Source organism: Ovis canadensis, chromosome 3 (assembly GCF_042477335.2).
Source record: "Ovis canadensis isolate MfBH-ARS-UI-01 breed Bighorn chromosome 3, ARS-UI_OviCan_v2, whole genome shotgun sequence".
Lineage (NCBI taxonomy): Eukaryota > Metazoa > Chordata > Mammalia > Artiodactyla > Bovidae > Ovis > Ovis canadensis.
In genome coordinates, this window is record NC_091247.1 from 162,564,429 (window position 1) to 162,583,191 (window position 18,763).

An 18,763-nucleotide genomic window follows, 5' to 3' on the forward strand; every position below is an offset into this window, starting at 1 on the left:
TGTTGGTTTTACCAGTATGAAGTATCTTACATAAAATTCTTATTTCTTAAACTGCTATATTGCTTAAAAAAAAAAAAAGACAAATGAAAAACTCCGCTTTCTCCCTTCCTTTCTTTGTATATTTAGTCATTATTAAGCATCTGTTCTATACCAGGCACCCCCTGGAATGCCATAGTGAATGAGATATATGTGAGTCTCTGAGGACGCTGATACAGGCACGTCAGGCAATTCCACATCAGTGGGATAAACACTTCTGTAAGGGATGTACAGAGACTGCGATAGTCCAGGTGGGCTTGGTGGGAAGGAGATGCTTCCACTGAAAGCTGAAGAATTAATAGTTCTCCAAGCAGATGGCAAAAGATGAGTGTTTTAGGGCAGAATAAAAACACGACATTTATGGTCCTAGTGGTGACAAGGGAGTTAGAAGAGAAGGGGCAAGAGCATTCACAATCACTGGCAAGGAGCAAGAGAGGAGTGGCAGCCAGATTATGCAGGGCCAACTGGCTGCGTGAGCATCCAGAAGACCAGAAGGTATTTCAGGGGCAGTAGGGAGTCACTGAAGATTCTCTGCAGTGAGGGAATGCAGGTGTATTTGCAATGAAATCACAGATTTGAGATGCTTTGAAAAGTACTGTGTTCATATAACTCGGTCTCTCCCATGGATTCACAGCTCCACCCCACCCGGACCCCTGATGTCGAGGCGGTGCCTCAGTGCTGCTGTGACATTGAGGTGTTCACTCCTCAAGGTTCTCAGATCCGATTGTGCCTCACACCACGCACTCTTACCGACAGCAACCAATGGCATCGCTCTGAGTAAAGAGGTTGAGGGAGAAGGTGTTTCAGAGTAAATGTGTGGCATATCCTGTTTGATCATGCTTCTTTCAAAAGTAGATTTTAGATTCCACATGTATATGTTAATATGTGATATTTGTTTTCTCTTTCTGACTTACTTTACTCTGTAGGGCAGACTCTAGGTCCATCCACATCTCAAGTGACCTATTTTTGTTCCTTTTTAAGGCTGGGTAATATTCCATTGTATATATGTATCCCATCTTCTTCATCCGTTCCTCTGTCAGTGGAGTCTAGGTTGCTTCCGTGTCCTGGCTGTTGTGAATAGTGCTGCAGGGAACATTGGGGTGCATGTGCCCTTTTGAATTAGGGTTTTCTCAGAGTATAGGCCCAGCAGCTGTATTGCTGGGTCCTATGACTGTTCTGTGTTTAGTTTTCTAAGGAACCTTCATACTGTTCTCCATAGGGGCTGTATCAATTTACATTTCTACCAACAGTGCAAGAGGGTGCACACCCTCTCCAACATTTATGTGGAATCTAGAAAAATGGTCCAGATGAACCTGTTTGCAAGGTAGGGATAGAGACGCAGACAGAGGACGAGCATGTGGACATGGTGGGGAAGGGGAGGGTGGGACCGACTGGGAGATTAGGGTGGACCTGTATCCCCTGCAGAAGGCAATGGCAGCCCGCTCCAGTGTTCTTGCCTGGAGAATCCCATGGGTGGAGGAGCCTGGCAGGCTACAGTCCATGGGGTCGCAAGGAGTCAGACATGACTGAGCACCGTCACTTCTATGTTCACTGCCATGTGTGAAACAGATAGCTAGTGGGAGCTGCTGAGTAGCACAGGGAGCTCAGCTCAGTGCCCTGTGATGGCCTAGGTGAGTGGCATGGCAAGGGGCAGCGGGGAAGCCCAAGAGAGAGGGAATATATGTACACACATAACTGATTCATTTCATTGTACAGCAGAAACTAACACTGTAAAGCAATTATACTCCAATTTTTTTAAAAAGTGGATTTCAATTCTCTGATTAGACCTTATTTCTGATAAGCCCTTGTCCCCATCTCAAACACCCTATAGCCCACTCTAGCCTCATGTTGGTCCTTGAAATGTCCCATGAAGTCTCCTGTCCTGGCCCAGTGATGCCTCCCAGACCTAGGCCCTATTTGCCTTAGGACAGACCTCTAGGAGCCCCTTGAATTCTGAAGCTTCCTTCTTGCAGTGCACCTGCAGAATGTCCCGGGCTCAGTGCTGCCTCAGCCCAGCTCTCAGTATTCTCAGGAACAGAGGCATCTCATCACTCCTTATGTCCCGAGGTAGCAAATTGGGTCTCCTGGTCTGCCTTCCTAGGCTCCAGAATCTCACCCCAACCTGAACCTAGCCCACAAGGTTGGCCTGAATCAGGCCACTGTCCACACGGGCCTCCATATAAACACACACACACACACACACACACACACACACACACGCACGCACGCACGCACGCACTTACACTTCTTTTCATCTGCATTGCTTATTAGCTGCTCCCTTTTCCCAGAATATTCTTTCCTTCAATCCAGAATTGCTCAAGCAGGTGGACAGTCACGGGCAATGCTGCAGGGGTAGGTACAGGGAGCAGTAGGAACTTGCAGGAAGAGGTGACAGTTAAATTGAGTACCAGAAAGGTTGGGGGGAACCCGACGGGGAGGGGCAATAGTGGTTTGTGATGAGCTGCAAGCACTGTAGTTCTGCATGGGTGGGATTTGAAGGAAGAGATGGAAGGTAGAGAGAGAATCAGAGGCTGGATCAGGGACTGCAAATCAGGGTGTCACAGCCTGGAGTCTGCCTGCAGGGCAGGTTGTTGGGCTGGTTTAAGACATTAATCAGATTGTGTGTTTTAGAAAAACTCAGGTTGCAGAGTGGAGAAGTGAATTCAAGAGCCAGGTATCCATCAGGGCAGGCTTTCCATCCAGGGCCAGGCGGAGCATGGGCTGGGGGTGTTCAGCCTCACGTGGGGGCTGATGGTTTAGAGGTGGACTCTGTTCCAGCCTCATCACTTAATACATGGTGACCTGGAGGGGTTGTCCTCTCTGTCCTTCCTTTTCCTCCTGTAAAATGGGAGTGGTAACCATACCCCATCCTAGGATTGTAGTAGGCCTAAATGAGCTAATATTTGTAAAGCATTTGCAATATTGCCAGTTAAATGATGGGGAGGGTGCTCTAACTAGCTGTGTCTGTGCCTTTGTGGTCTTTTAGTCTCTTAACAGCTGAGCTGGCACCTGAGCACATGGTGAGAGCCTGCTTTGTGGTTCTCTCCCCGTGTAGTATTAATATATCACTCACCGTTGAAGTTCCTGCCATGGAAGGACACTGAAGATTTTGAAATCTCTTGATGGGTTTGTTTTTATCTAGTTCAGAGGCTTTCATATTTTTATTTTAAATGGTCAAATTCTTTTGTCCAAAATCTTTAGCAAGACCCTGGTGTTTATAATTGATAAAACAAAGACCCTGGTGTTTATAATTGATAAAACCATTCCACTCTGGTTGGTGTAATAGACGAAGAGACGCATCGCTTCAACACTCACGTACCTTCCTCTCTCTTAAGGCACCTCTTCAGAACCAAGGAACACAGTTTGGACACCACTGGTCTGATCTGTTCAGGGAGATGTAAGTGACTCATCTGAAGTTGTACAGTGAACCGGTGGCAGATTTGGACTACAATGGGGGTCTCCTGATGGCTTACCAATTCTCTTTTCATTAAAGCAGGGGTTCTCAACTGTGGCTGCTCATTAACATCCCCTGGGGAGCTTTTAAAAAGATAAAAGGTGGGTCCCCACCTTCAGAGACGCTGCTTAATGGGTGTGGGCTTGGCTCCTGGATGGGCCAGTGCTGGATTTAGTCAACCTGCACTTTGTCCGAGACCTCCCCAGTGGCTCAGCGATAAAGAATCCGCCTGCAGTGCAGGAGACACAGGAGACTTGGGTTCAACCCATGGGTCAGGAAGATCCCCTGGAGCAGGGCATGGCAACCCACTCCGGTATTCTTGCCTGGAGAATCCCATGGACAGGGGAGACTGGCAGGCTATAGTCCATGGGGCTGCAAAGAGACACAATTAAAGCAACTTAGCATGCACAAGCATGCATACTTTTTTTGTGGAAAGAAACTTTCTTTGTGGGAAAATTATGTGTTACAAGTTTTAGCTGTGAAAATTATTAATTGCCTTTTAAAAATTTGCTATACTAGTCTTTAGAGCACTGCTATGCAGAGGTGTTCTCAAAAAGAAAATGTTGAGCCCCACGTCAGAGGGCCCCCAACCGAAGCCTCTTCATGACTGTTAAAAATTCCCCAGATATTTTGTCAGCTGGTGGTGGTTTTGGTAGCTGCAGAATGCTCTGCCTTGTTGAAGGAAACGGTTGGATTACTTGTCAGGAAAATTTCAGAGTTGCTGATTTAAAATGTCTTGGCATTCCACGGCAGTGTGGCTTGTTATCTCATGGGGTTTGATCTCCTTTGGTTCAAATTATGACTCTGGAAACATGAGAAAGTTTGGTGTTGCAGGATCTGTGCCCGGACACTGACATGATGGCTCCTCTCCCATCCCTACGCTGCCCCTGCTGCAGCTTCCTCTGAGACCTTGGCTGGGCTTTCATTGAATCGGGTGTAGGACTGTGTGAGTGGGTTTCACCCAGGTGGCCTTGGGCTCTTTGGGGAATTTGATGCATTGAGCAAGAAATCCTTTCCTTTTGCCACTTTCCCCAGTCATGGGGATGCGTTAATAATATGGCAACATGTGCTTTACTAATGCAGCAAATAACAAGAGCTCACAATGGGTTGATAATCATTGCACGGTAGTGATGAGCATAAACAATAATTCAAGCTGTGTGGAAGGACAGTGCTATTTCTGTTGGTGAGCAAGTCACAGATACTGCTAATACTGCTGTGCTTTGTTGTCTTACATTCATCATAGAGGGAGGTGTCCGTTTACAGAGGTATGTGAAAATAAAGATGGATTCATGGACTCCCTGAAGTCTTTCCACAGATGCCTTGAATGAAAAACCATTTCCTGGGGGTCCGGGCTGATCCTAAGTGGATATCCACGTCTACCCACTTCAGATTCTTTTCTGTGCTTGTGCCTTACTTACGTGTGCGCCTCCATTCTGCCATGCTGCCACAAGTGCCAGGATACTACATATACACCATCCTTCTTCATGTGCCCAGCTCTTGTTGCAGAATCTCAAAGCAATGACTCATTGAAATGTCTTGAAACCCATGTGACAGCTTGTCCAGGGCCTGTGCAGCATCTCCTAGCCAGACATCCAGGGCCCAGGCTCCTTCTAACTGCCTGCCCTCCCACCCTGGGCTGCTTTCCAGGTGGTGCTAGTGGTAAAATGCCTGCTAATGCAGGAGACATAAGAGACACAAGTTCAATCCCTGGGTCAGGAAGATCCCCTAGAGCAGGAAATGGCAACCCAGTCTGGTATTCTTGCCTGGAAAATCCCACGGACAGAGGAGCCTGGCCAACTACAGTCCATGGGGTTACAAAGAGTTGGAAAAGACTGCACGAAATATATCTGTCTCAACCCTGGGCTGCAGCTTTTAGCCTATTTGGCAAGAGGTAGTTATGCTACCTCCAGGTATCATTTCTGTGACTTAGGCAGGAAGAATGGGGGAGGATAAAGGGTAAAAGACCAGGCCCATTCAGTTGCCTTTTTTGTCAAGAAAACCCTAGCTTTCCTAGAAGTTCTAACTAGGATACTTCCTCTTGTAGCTCATTGGCCAAAGTGAGGCCAAGTAACCATACAGAGCTGTGGTATTGAATGGTTTGCCTTGGAAACGAACAGAGATCATTGTGTCGTTTTTCAGATTGCATCCAAGTACTGCATTTTGGACTCTTGTTCACTATGATGGCTACTCCCATTTCTTCTGAGGGACTCCTGCCCACAGTAGTAGATATAATGGTCATCTGAGTCCCCCATGCAAGGGAGTCTGAGATGTGAGTATTTTTAGTGGACGTGTTGCTGTCCCAGACAGACTCAGTAGTGAGGAGAAAAAGAGAAGAGACCCTAGATGACCATCTATCAGAATCAGCCCTATCACCTGAGCCTCCTTTTTGCCATATTACCTCTCGATCCATTCAAGTTCTACTTGTCCTGTCTTTAAGACCACCTCTCCTCCACTTCTGTAGCGCACACTGGTCTATGCTGCTTAAACGTTGAACTTGGAGAGATAGCAGGGGCATCAGAGTCTTCTAGGGAAGTCCCCCACTCCTCATTTTGGTGAAGAACTGAAGCCCAGAAAATGGCTTATCTAGAATGCCATTCTCCCAAATCATCCCACTCTCTCCCTCTCCCTCTGAGTCCAAAAGTCCGTTATACACATGGCATTCTAACATGTATACTATCATGTAAGAATTGAATCGCCAGTCTATGTCTGACGCAGGATACAGCATGCTTGGGGCTGGTGCATGGGGATGACCCACGGAGATGTTATGGGGAGGGAGGTGGGAGGGGGGTTCATGTTTGGGAATGCCTGTAAGAATGAAAGATTTTAAAATTAAAAAAATAAATAACTAAAAAAAAAGAAAATGGCTTATGTAGGATCATATTGTAATGGTAATGATAACACACACGCCCGCACACATGCACACACGCTCGCTCGCTCGCTCCAGACATGTTAGTTGACGTAGCATGTTAGTAACTTGACGTAAATTACCATTTAATCTCCCCGATACTTCTCCGCAGTGTGGTAGCTATCGCCTGCCTTTTAGTTACTAGGAAACCATGGCACAGAGGTGCTAAGTAACAAGGGTGTCCAGCTCCAGAGTGGCCCTGCCCGGGCCCAGTGCCTGCACTGCCTGCCTCTCCTCGCTCTGCCTCCTTCTTGGCTGATTGGTGTTGAAGATGCCACGGAATCCAGACCTTCTCGTCCTTAGGCTGTTGTTTTTGCACTTAATTTTCCTCTGAGTTAGTGTGCTTGTTCCTTCATTTAAGGTGCTTCTAGTCATTCATAAGTGTTTCCTCTTACCTGGATTTAACTGAGTGTATGAAAAGGCGAAAAGATAGGACACTGAAAGATAAACTCCCCAGGTCGGTAGGTGCCCCATATGCTACTGGAGATCAGTGGAGAAATAACTTCAGAAAGAGTGAAGGGATGGAGCCAAAGCAAAAACAACACCCAGTTGTGAATGGGACTGGTGATGGAAGCAGGGTTCGATGCTGTAAAGAGCAATATTGCATAGAAACCTGGCATGTTAGGTCCATGAATCAAGGCAAATTGGAAGTGGTCAAACAGGAGATGGCAAGAGTGAACATCAACATTCTAGGAATCAGCGAACTGAGATGGACTGGAATGGGTGAATTTAACTCAGATGACCATTATATCTACTACTGTGGGCAGGAATCCCTCAGAAGAAATGGAGCAGCCATCATAGTGAACAAGAGTCCAAAATGCAGTACTTTGAGGCAATCTGAAAAATGACACAATGATCTCTGTTCGTTTCCAAGGCAAACCATTCAATACCACAGTAATCCAAGTCTATGCCCTGACCAGTAACACTGAAGAAGCTGAAGTTGAACAGTTCTATGAAGACCTACAAAATCTTCTACAACTAACACCCCCCAAAAATGTCCTTTTCATTATAGGGGACTGGAATGCAAAAGTAGGAAGTCAAGAAACACCTGGAGTAACAGGCAAATTTGGCCTTGGAATACAGAATGAAGCAGGGCAAAGGCTAATAGAATTCTGCCAAGAGAACACACTGGTCATAGGAAACACCCTCTTCCAACAACACAAGAGAAGATGCTACACATGGACATCAACAGATGGTCAACACCGAAATCAGATTGATTATATTCTTTGCAGCCAAAGATGCAGAAGCTCTATACAGTCAGCAAAAACAAGACTGGGAGCTGACTGTGGCTCAGATCATGAACTCCTTATTGCCAAATTCAGACTGAAATTGAAGAAAGTGGAGAAAACCGCTAGACCATTCGAGTATGACCTAAATCAAATCCCTTATGATTATACAGTGAAAGTGATAAATAGATTTAAGGGACTAGATCTGATAGACAGGGTGAACTATGGATGGGGGTTAGTGACATTGTACAGGAGACAGGAATCAAGACCATCTCTAACAAAAAGAAATGCAAAAAAGCAAAATGGCTGTCTGATGAGGCCTTACAAATAGCTGTGAAAAGAAGGGAAGCGAAAAGGAAAGATATACCCATTTGAATGCAGAGTTCCAAAAGAATAGCAAGGAGAGATAAGAAAGCGTTCCTCAGTGATCAATGCAAAGAAATAGAGGAAAACAATAGAATGGGAAAGACTAGAGATCTCTTCAAGAAAATTAGAGATACCAAGGGAACATTTCATGCAAAGATGGGCTCGATAAAGGACAGAAATGGTATGGACCTAACAGAAGCAGAAGATATTAAGAAGAGGTAGCAAGAATACACAGAAGAACTGTACAAAAAAGATCTTCACGACCCAGATAATGACAATGCTGTGATCACTCACCTAGTGCCAGACATCCTGGAATGTGAAGTCAAGTGGGCCTTAGGAGGCATCACTAGGAACAAAGCTAGTGGAGGTGATGGAATTCCAGTTGAGCTATTTCAAATTGTGAAAGATGATGCTGTCAAAGTGCTGCACTCAATATGCCAGCAAACTTAGAAAACTCAGCAGTGGCTACAGGACTGGAAAAAGTCAGTTTTCATTCCAATCCTAAAGAAAGGCAATGCCAAAGAATGCTCAAACTACCGCACATTTGCACTCATCTCACACGCTAGTAAAGTAATGCTCAAAATTCTCCAAGCCAGGCTTCAGCAATACGTGAATCATGAACTTCCAGATGTTCAAGCTGGTTTTAGAAAAGCAGAGGAACCAGAGATCAAATGGCCAACCATCTGCTGGATCATGGAAAAAGCAAGAGAGTTCCAGAAAAACATCTATTTCTGCTTTATTGACTATGCCAAAGCCTTTGACTGTGTGGATCACAAGAAACTGTGGAAAATTCTGAAAGAGATGGGAATACCAGACCACCTGTCCTGCCTCTTGAGAAATCTGTATGCAGGTCAGGAAGCAACAGTTAGAACTGGACATGAAATAACAGACTGGTTCCAAATAGGAAAAGGAGTCCTGCTTATTTAACTTATATGCAGAATACATCATGAGAAACACTGGGCTGGAGGAAGCACAAGCTGGAATCAAGATTGCCGGGAGAAGTGTCAATCACCTCAGATATGCAGATGACACCACCCTTATGGCAGAAAGTGAAGAAGACCTAAAGAGCCTCTTGATGAAAGTGAAAAAGGAGAGTGAAAAAGTTGGCTTAAAGGTCAACATTCAGAAAACTAAGATCATGGCATCTGGTCCCATCACTTCACGGCAAATAGATGGGGAAACAGTGGAAACCGTGGCTGACTTTATTTTTTGGGGCTCCAAAATCACTGCAGATGGTGATTGCAGCGTTGAAATTAAAAGATGCTTACTCCTTGGAAGAAAAGTTATGACCAACCTAGATAGCATATTCAAAAGCAGAGACATTACTTTGCTGACAAAGGTCCATCTAATCAAGGCTTTGGTTTTTCCAATGGTCATGTATGGATGTGAGAGTTGGACTATAAAGAAAGCAGAGCGCCGAAGAATTGATGCTTTTGAACTGTGGTGTTGGAGAGGACTCTTGCGAGTCCCTCGGACTGCAAGGAGATCCAACCAGTCCACCCTAAAGGAGATCAGCCCTGGGTGTTCATTGGAAGGATTGATGTTGAAGCTGAAACTCCAATACTTTGGCCATCTGATGCAAAGAGCTGACTCATTTGAAAAGACCTTGATGCTGGGAAAGATTGAGGGCAGGAGAAGAAGGGGACAACAGAGGATGAGATGTTTGGATGGCATCACCAACTCAATGGACATGGGTTTCGGTGGACTCTGGGAGTTGGTGATGGACAGGGAGGCCTGGCATGCTGCGGTTCATGGGGTTGCAAAGAGTCGGACACGACTGAGCAACTGAACTGATGTCCTAACTGGCATTCTCACTTTCCCCCTTTCTTCTCTCCTAATCCTCACAGCATATTGAATGATGTTTTAAAAATATAAATCAGTTTTCTAACTCTCACCTCAACCAGTGGTTTTCTGTTACTCTTAAGCTAAAGCCATCACGTGTTCTGGATCCTTTGTGTATCGCGGAGAGACTGCGTGGTCCAGCTGTCCTCTCTGATCTCATGTCCTCTCCTTCCTTTCCTGCCTTTTTCCCCTGTTCAGTCACATGGCCACGTTCAGTCTCCTCTTCCTCATCACACAGCTCGACCACAGAGCTTTTGTACCTGCTGTTGCTGCCACCTGGCATTCTCTCCTCTCCCCTCCTTACCTTGTGGATTTCCATTGGCTGTTCAGCCTGGTGCTTATGTCCTCAGGAAGCGTCCTCCAATATGCCCCTCTGCAGGCTGGTCTCACAGTGCCAAGAATCTCTCCTTGTCACCCTCATCAGAATTATGACTTTGCATTTATCTGTGTGACTATTTGATCAGTGTCTCTCTCTCCCCTGGATTCTTGAGATCAGACTATGATTGATATCTCTTTCATCTAGTTTTTCATCCCCACTGCCCCACTTTGTGTGCCTGTCACAGAAAGATTGCTCAGTAAATATTTGTTGACCTCCCCCCAAAAATTATCTCTAAGCATCTAGCACAGAATTGAGTAAAAACAAAGATTTAAAGGGCACAAGTAGAGTAATGGTGTATGTCATTCTTCTACATAGTATCTTCCAGCATCATTCTAAGATGGACCCAAAACGGTGGTTACTAGGGACTGGAGGGTAGGGGGATAGGAGAGATGAGTAGTAAATAAGTCCTAGAGATCTAATGCACAGTATAGTGAACACAGCCAACAATATTGTATTATAATAATGAAACATGCTAGGAGATTAGAACCTAATTATTCCAAGCACAAATAAGAAATATGTGCCGTGATAGAGATGTTAAATATTGGCTATGATGCCAACTATATCATAATATATAAATGTATCAAACCAGTTGTACACCTTAAATTCATATAATGTTATAGGGCAACTATATTTCAATTAAAAAAAATAAGATAGACCAAAAGAACTTTATATAATGATTTCAACGAAAAAAAGGAATTCAGTATTTATTGCTGCAGTGTAGACAAACCTAGTTGTCAGAAGTGGATGTAACATGTACCGTACCTATTTAATCTCAGCGTTTAATATCTTACTACTCTAGATACATCATAATTGAACACCTTTTTTCCCCCCGTAGCTAAGATCTTAGGCATATATGACTCAAACATGGTTTTTAAAAGGGCTCATCCTGAAACAGTCTCGAAATCAACCAGCAGGTGCCAGATCCATGGCAGATGAGGGAACATGGGCTGCATGTGGCTTCAGGGTAGGAAGAGGAAGCCAAGATGCTGAGTGACAGCTGGGAAACCGAGGGAAGTGGGACACGTGAAGATGAGATCTTAATTGTCTGCATCTTGTGAAGGTTTGACTAGATGGGGTGTTCAAGGGAAAAACATGTTCTAAAAATTCAGGATGTAGACCTAGGCAGATGGGGCAATTATCTGAGCATGTAAAAGCCCTATTGGGGGGGAGGAAGCGAGACTACTACCCTGAAGCATCTGTAAAAAGGGCCTAATTTCCTCTAAAGAGACAGACATAGAAAACAGACTTAGGAACGCAGTGGTGGGGGGAGGGGAAAGGGGGAGGGTGGAAGGGAGGGAGAGAAGGAGAGGGTAGGATGTATGGAGAGAGTAACATCGAAATATATATATTACCATATGTAACGTAGATAGCCAATGGGAATTTGCTGTGTGACTGCGGAAACTCAAACCAGGGCTCTGTGACAACCTAGCGGAGTGGGGTGGGAAAGGAGGGGCAGGGAGGTTCAAGAGAGAGGGGACATAGGTATGTATACCTCTGGCTGATTCATGTTGATGTTTGGCAGAAACCAGCACAGTATTGTAAAGCAATTATCCTTCAATTAAATATAAATAAACTTAATTATAAATTTTTTAAAAAAAGACTGTCTAACCTGCTCTGGGGTTGCAGCAGAAGGGGGATGAGAAACTAGCTGTCACAACTGTTAAGACACTGTTTGTATGTAGTTTTACCTCTCACTTCTACACATCAGTTTTCTTTTAATATTTATTTTTGCTTATTTGACTGTGCCAAGTCTTAGTTGCCACATGAAGGATCTAGTTCCCTGACCAGGGATCAAACTCAGGCCTGCCACCTTGGGAGCAGAGTGTTAGCCCAGGGACCATCAGGGAAGTCCTTACACGTCAAACTAAAGTAGATCTCACACCAGCGGAGAGGGTGATGCCTTGAGATCTTGCCCTTGGTGGACAGGCAGGGACCACTTTATCTCCGGGGCGGCTGGGGGTGGGGGGGTGCGGGGGTGGGGAGCGGGGTGCGGGGGGAGGGGGGCGGTGGGGGTGCGGAGGGAGGGGGGCGGTGGTGGCGCGGGGATACCGGAGCAGCAGGGATGCGCCTGGGTACACATCCCTGAGTGTCTTGCCCTATTTTGCCGTCCCCCCAACCCCCGCCCTCGTTTGCAGACAGACCACGGGTGGATGCGCTGAGCCCCAGAGGGGTGGCCCTCAGCCTGGGGCAGTGGCCGCCGCGGTTCTCACGCTTCCTTGTCGCCCTCTCCCCGCAGGAATCAGAAGGCGTTTCCTGCCACTACTGGTCGCTGTTTGATGGTCACGCGGGGTCCGGGGCGGCCGTGGTGGCGTCCCGCCTGCTGCAGCACCACATCACGGAGCAGCTGCAGGACATCGTGGAGATCCTGAAGAACTCGGCCGTGCTGCCGCCCGCCTGCCTGGGCGAGGAGCCGGACCACACGCCCTCCAGCAGCCGGACTCTGACCCGCGCGGCCTCGCTCCGCGGAGGGGTGGGCGCCCCGGGCTCCCCCAGCACCCCGCCCACGCGCTTCTTCACCGAGAAGAAGATCCCGCACGAGTGCCTGGTTATCGGGGCTCTTGAAAGTGCATTCAAGGAAATGGTGGGTATGCCCCAGGACTCCCGGGCAGCGGGGGCCGGGGCGGTCACTTAACCCACATCTTTGTTTCTTTCAAGTCTCCTGGAAGGGCATGTCTCTGACCTGCCTATTCCTCTGCCTGGTTCCCCCTCCGACTTCTCCCTGGCACAGCAGGGCTTCCATTCTCAAAAGAGTTCTAGCATCCTGTGCTGTGGAAAATGTAAAAGAGGATGAAAGAGGGATAGTGCCGAGGTGATAGGCTTATTAAATGAATACCTTATTGCTTCTCTCTCTGCCAGCTCTTACAATTACCAGCTGGTACCATGGCACTTAATTGAATCTGAGCAAGGGTGCCGTCTGTATGACACCCGTGTGTGAGTTCCAGGTGTTTGGGGAAACAGAACTTTGAGAAAAGTGCTCAGAAGTACCTTTCCTGTTCAGATCCGGTCTGAGAACGTGATTGGCAGTGTGGTTCCCATTGCTTAAAGCAAGGAGGAGCCAATACCTAAGAATTATTTGTTTTACGTGGGAATGTGGATTTATTTGTCGGTACATTTAAATTGGAACATGTGTGGTCAAGAGAGTCAGCCTCCTTCCTGAGAGCACAGGAGCTGCCCTTACAGTGCCCCCTGCTGCCCTTCTGCCCTCTGAGAGGCACACAGATGGTCTCTTCTGTACCACCCCTTTCCCTCTTGAGCTCACTTTATACAGTGGCACTTATTCCAGTTCCAAAGATTTTCTCTCCTGAGCAACATCCTGCATGCAGATTCAATAAGAGATAAGTAAAGATGTTCTAAGGACTGGAGTAGGGTGAGTGGGCGATAATGCCCTTAAAACCTGGAGATTAAGAAGTAAGGACAGTGGATGTCCCTGGTGGTCTAGTGGTTAAGATTTCACCTTCCAGTGCAGGGAGCGTGGGTTGGATCCCTGGTCAGGGAGCTGAGATCCCACATGCTGCACCGACGAAAAGATTAAAACATAAAAACAATGAAAAAAAACATAAATACAAAAGGCAATATTGTAACACATTGAATAAAGTCTTTAAAAATGATCCACATCAAAAAATCTTTAAAAGAAAAAAAACCAATGACAACGGACTTCCCTGGTGGTCCAGTGGTTAAGACTCTGCGGTTTCACTGCAGAAGGTATGAGTTTGATCCCTGATCAGGGAAAAACCACAGGCCGTGTAGTGTGGCCAAAAGAAAAAAAAAAGTAATGACAAGCTCTTAAAGCAAGACCTGCAGAACTGAATGGACACGCTGTACGCATTCCAGGATCTCAGGATGTTAGGTTGAGTGCTAATGAGAAGAGAAAAGTGAATAGCATTAAACAGCATCATCTCGTCTGCTTTGTTTACAAAGCAAAACTTGTTCCTATATTCATGCCTCTAATTTGCACACTCTCTTCTCTTTAACTCATTTCTTCTTTGAGCCCAGCATTTCTCTCCATGTCACATACCCTTTGAATAGCAGGTAGCTTAAAATGCACCTCCATGTCAGGAGTATTTGGTAGCCTTCAAGTCCAAGAAAAACACCAGGAGCCTGGAAAAGATTATTTGGAAAAAAAAGAATTAAGGTAGTAATATTGACTGCTACTCAGGCTTGGTATAAAATCTCTATCAGGGAAGCTCTGATGTGATAGCTGTTTCTAAATGCGATTGCTCAAAAAGCTAAATATTTAGTTGAGGTAAAAATCTGACAATAGACTGTGCCCGAATGGAAGGAAAATTCCTCTTACATATGAAAAGCAGAAACAATTTTGGGATTTTTGTTGGTGCTGTGGGGTATTTTTTACTCGGAATTGCTGTATTCTCAACTTTATCCACTAGAGGCCGATGTCACATTGAGTCAGGCCTCCACACTGATCTCACACTGTTTCTGCCAGTTAATGGCTCAGGGTTCCTCGCAACTACTGTTGGAGAGTCTCATTCAAAAAAATACTAAGAACCTCATTCTGGGTCTGTTTGTTTGTTTTTAATTTTTAAAAACTTTTCACTAGCTAATTCACAACCAGAAATTTTTCTTGCACATTTAACTGCCAACAAAAAGATCATTTCACTTTCCTGTGTAATTTATTCAATCCATAAATATTTGTTGAAAGCTACCTGTAAGCCAGGTCTCCTGGGAAAAGAGGATTGAAGAAATTAGGCAAAGGTGGGTGTTAAACAGATAAAATATAAATGGGAAGGGCCTCGAGAGGAAAAATGCAGGGTGAGTAGGAATCTGATGAAGAGATGAAGGAAGGGTTCCCTGGAGAAGTCCTCCTGGGGGAGTGGGGGCTGGAAGAGAATGGCCCAGAGAACCAGGGGCTGGGAGGAATGTTTTGGGCAGAGGAAAGTGTTTGTGTGAAGATCCACATCAGAGAAACAACCCAGAAGGGCTGGAAGCAGCAAGCTGACATCCACCATGGTTGTTATTCTGACACTAAATCGTGTCCGACTTTTTGCAAACCTGTGGACTGACTGCAGCACACCAGGCTTCCCTGTCCTTCACCATCTCCCAGAGTTTGCCCAAACTCATGTCCATTGAATCAGTGATGCCATCCAACCATCTCATCCTCTGTCACCCCCTTCTCCTCCTGCCTTCAGTCTTTCCCAGCATCAGTATCTTTTCCAGTGAGTTGGCTCTTCGTATCAGGTGGCCAAAATATTGGAGCCTCAGCTTCAGCATCAGTCTTTCCAATGAACATGCAGCATTGATTTCCTTTAGGATTGGCTGGTTTGACCTCCTTGTTGTTCAAGGGACTCTCGATAGCACCACAGTTGAGAAGCATCAATTCTTTGGCACTCAGCCTTCTTTATGGTCCAACTCTCATATCCATACATGACTATTGGAAAAACAATAACCTTTACCAGATGGAGCTTTGTTGGCAAAGTGATGTCTCTGCTTTTTAATACACTGTCTAGGTTTTTCATGGCTTTTCTTCCAAGGAGCAAGCGTGTTTTCATTTCATGGCTGCAGTCACCATCTGCAGTGATTTTGGAGCCCAAGAAAATAGAGTCTGTCTCTATAGTTAGATGACAGATTTCAAGAGTAGGGATGCTGTTAGGTGACTTGGAGAGGCCGTCTGTAACCAGCCTGTGGATGACTCACTGCACCACAGAATGAATCTGAGGCTTTATGCCATATCTGTTCTTTTCTAATCCACCCTAACTTGTAGCTTCCTCTTCACACTTAGGTTTTCCCTGGATTGTCTGTCTAGCCCCCAGAGTGCCAGAGGCCTACCTGGGCTTTGCTCCACATGCTTGGCCTTATTAAGTGAGAACACTCATTATTCCTTGCTTCTCCTGGTTCTTGGCAGGGTGGCTGAAGTCCCACTCGGCTGGGGGCTGAGCCAACAGATGCCTCTTGGCCCGGAATAGTTATTAACACTGTCCCCTTTTACTCTCCAAAGTGTCCCTGTCTGGATGATGTTTTTATGTTTACCCTGATTATAGAGAGATGCTCTAGTTTTCCCTTTGCTTCATCAGGGACTTGAGGAAAAATCTACTCCTGTGTCATAGAAATGTGCCTGGCTTAACCATTAAGTAGCCTGGGTTGAGCTGCAGAGCTCACAACACAGAAGTGTATTCTAAGTTTAATGTCCTGGAAGGCCACTGCCAACTCATAAAAAGTATTTTTCCTTTCCTCCTTCCCTCAATATTAGGTTTTTGAGAGAGTGGGTGTTTGAAGGTAAAATTTGTTTTTTAATAATGCGTAGGGCGTTCCTTTGTTGACCTGCTTTTGGTGGTTTCTCCTCAAGCCTTTTCAGGGAGGAGCAGGTTTGGAATTGGCTCAGTTCCGTTCAGTCGCTCAGTCATGTCCGACTCTTTGCGACCCCATGAATCGCAGCACGCCAGGCCTCCCTGTCCATCACCATCTCCCAGAGTTCACTCACACTCGCGTCCATCGAGTCCATGATGCCATCCAGCCATCTCATCCTGGGTTGTCCCCTTCTCCTCCTGCCCCCAATCTCTCCCAGCATCAGAGTCTTTTCCAATGAGTCAACCCTTCACATGAGGTGGCCAAAGTACTGGAGCTTCAGCTTTATCATCAGTCCTTCCAAAGAAATCCCAGGGTTGATCTCCTTCAGAATGGACTGGTTGGATCTCCTTGCAGTCCAAGGGACCCTCAGGAGTCTTTTCCAACACCACAGTTCAAACGCATCAATTCTTCGGCGCTCAGCCTTCTTCACAGTCCAACTCTCACATCCATACACGACCACTGGAAAAACCATAGCCTTGACTAGATGGACCTTAGTCGGCAAAGTAATGTCTCTGCATTTGAATATACTATCTAGGTTGGTCATAACTTTTCTTCCAAGGAGTAGGCGTCTTTTAATTTCATGGCTGCAGTCACCATCTTGCAGTGATTTTGGAGCCCCAAAAAATAAAGTCTGACACTGTTTCCACTGTTTCCCCATCTATTTCCCATGAAGTGATGGGACCAGATGCCATGATCTTCGTTTTCTGAATGTTGAGCTTTAAGCCAACATTTTCACTCTCCACTTTCACTTTCTTCAAGAGGCTTTTTAGCTCCTCTTCACTTTCTGCCATAAGGGTGGTGTCATCTGCATATCTGAGGTTATTGATATTTCTCCCGGCAATCTTGATTCCAGCTTGTGTTTCTTCCAGCCCAGCGTTTCTCATGATGTACTCTCCAGATAAGTTAAATAAGCAGGGTGACAATATACAGCCTTGACGTACTCCTTTTCCTGTTTAGAACCAGTCTGTTGTTCCATGTCCAGTTCGAACTGTTGCTTCCTGACCTGCATACAGGTTTCTCAAGAGGCAGGACAGGTGGTCTGGTATTCCCATCTCTTTCAGAATTTTCCACAGTTTCTTGTGATCCACACAGTCAAAGGCTTTGGCATAGTCAATAAAGCAGAAATAGATGTTTTCCTGGAATTCTCTTGCTTTTTCCATGATCCAGCAGATGTTGGCCATTTGATCTCTGGTTCCTCTGCCTTTTCTAAAACCAGCTTGAACATCAGGGAGTTCACGGTTCACGTATTGCTGAAGCCTGGCTTGGAGAATTTTGAGCATTACTTTACTAGCATGTGAGATGAGTGCAATTGTGTGGTAGTTTGAGCATTCCCTAGCCATTCTTAAATTTTTTTTTTCCCCTTCCAACAGCCAGCTAGCTTTCTAGCTTTCCTGTTGCTAGGTTCTCTTTAGGTTTTGCAGGTTTTCTGCCCTTCTGATCTTCTGTAACAGGAAAACTCACTGTTGAATAAGATTCAGTCACTTCAGCTCTCTTGGTTCCTCTTGCACTTTTAATCCCCCCAAATCCCCCAAGCCCAGCTCCGAAGCCTCAAACTTGCTGTTCTGATGACATCTTTGCAGCCACCCCTCTTGAGATTTAGAATGTAACATCTTTAAAGGCCAAGCTTGCCTTTCATTTGAGGTTTTGCTTTCTTTATGACAGTTGAGGGAAGTAGAATCTGAAGTCTGTCTTGTCTCCTTCTTTCTCCCCACCTCCCACCAGTTCCCTTCTCAATCACTGATATTTATTTAGCTTATATTTTATAACCAGCATTCTTCTAGACACCAAGGGGATCTAGAAGTGAAAGATTTGATTTTATATCTGGGGGCATTTGTAGTCACATTAGATGAACATAGAGATATACAGCATTTCGTTTAATACTCTGTGACATCAAATGAAAAGTTGGTTATCTGTCTGAAGGAGAGAATCAGTTAAAAAGATTCAGAAACACCAGGCCAGAATATATAGTATTCACCTCTAGGAAAAAGTGAGTGCTCGTCAGAAAATGTAAACTAACAGAACTTGGTGGGGGATGCTGTGGACACGGGGAGATGTTCAGCAAAGTTGTTCAGTCGCTCAGTCGTGTCTGACTCTTTGTGACCCTATGGACTGCAGCCCTCAGGCCTCCCAGTCCATCACTATCTCCTGGAGTTTGCCCAGACTCATGCCCATTGAGTCAATGGTGCCATCCAGCTGTCTCAAGGGGAGATGATAAATTTCATCAAATACTGTAAGCTTCTTTGAAGGTTTCCTTT

At 45.6% G+C, this 18,763-nt stretch overlaps 1 protein-coding gene across 4 annotated transcripts in view; it reads left to right on the top strand.

Annotated features, from left to right (window-relative positions):
- PPM1H (protein phosphatase, Mg2+/Mn2+ dependent 1H) overlaps positions 1 to 18,763 on the top strand; it is a 309,775-nt gene that overhangs the window by 123,263 nt on the left and 167,749 nt on the right. For all 4 annotated transcript variants that reach the window (XR_011255961.1, XM_069584754.1, XM_069584755.1 and 1 more), the window contains exon 3: positions 12,445 to 12,789. Coding sequence is in view for 3 of the 4 variants with exons in the window: in XM_069584754.1 (XP_069440855.1) it covers positions 12,445 to 12,789 (345 nt within the window). In the remaining variant the exon portion in view is untranslated. The remainder of the gene's footprint in view (positions 1 to 12,444; positions 12,790 to 18,763) is intronic.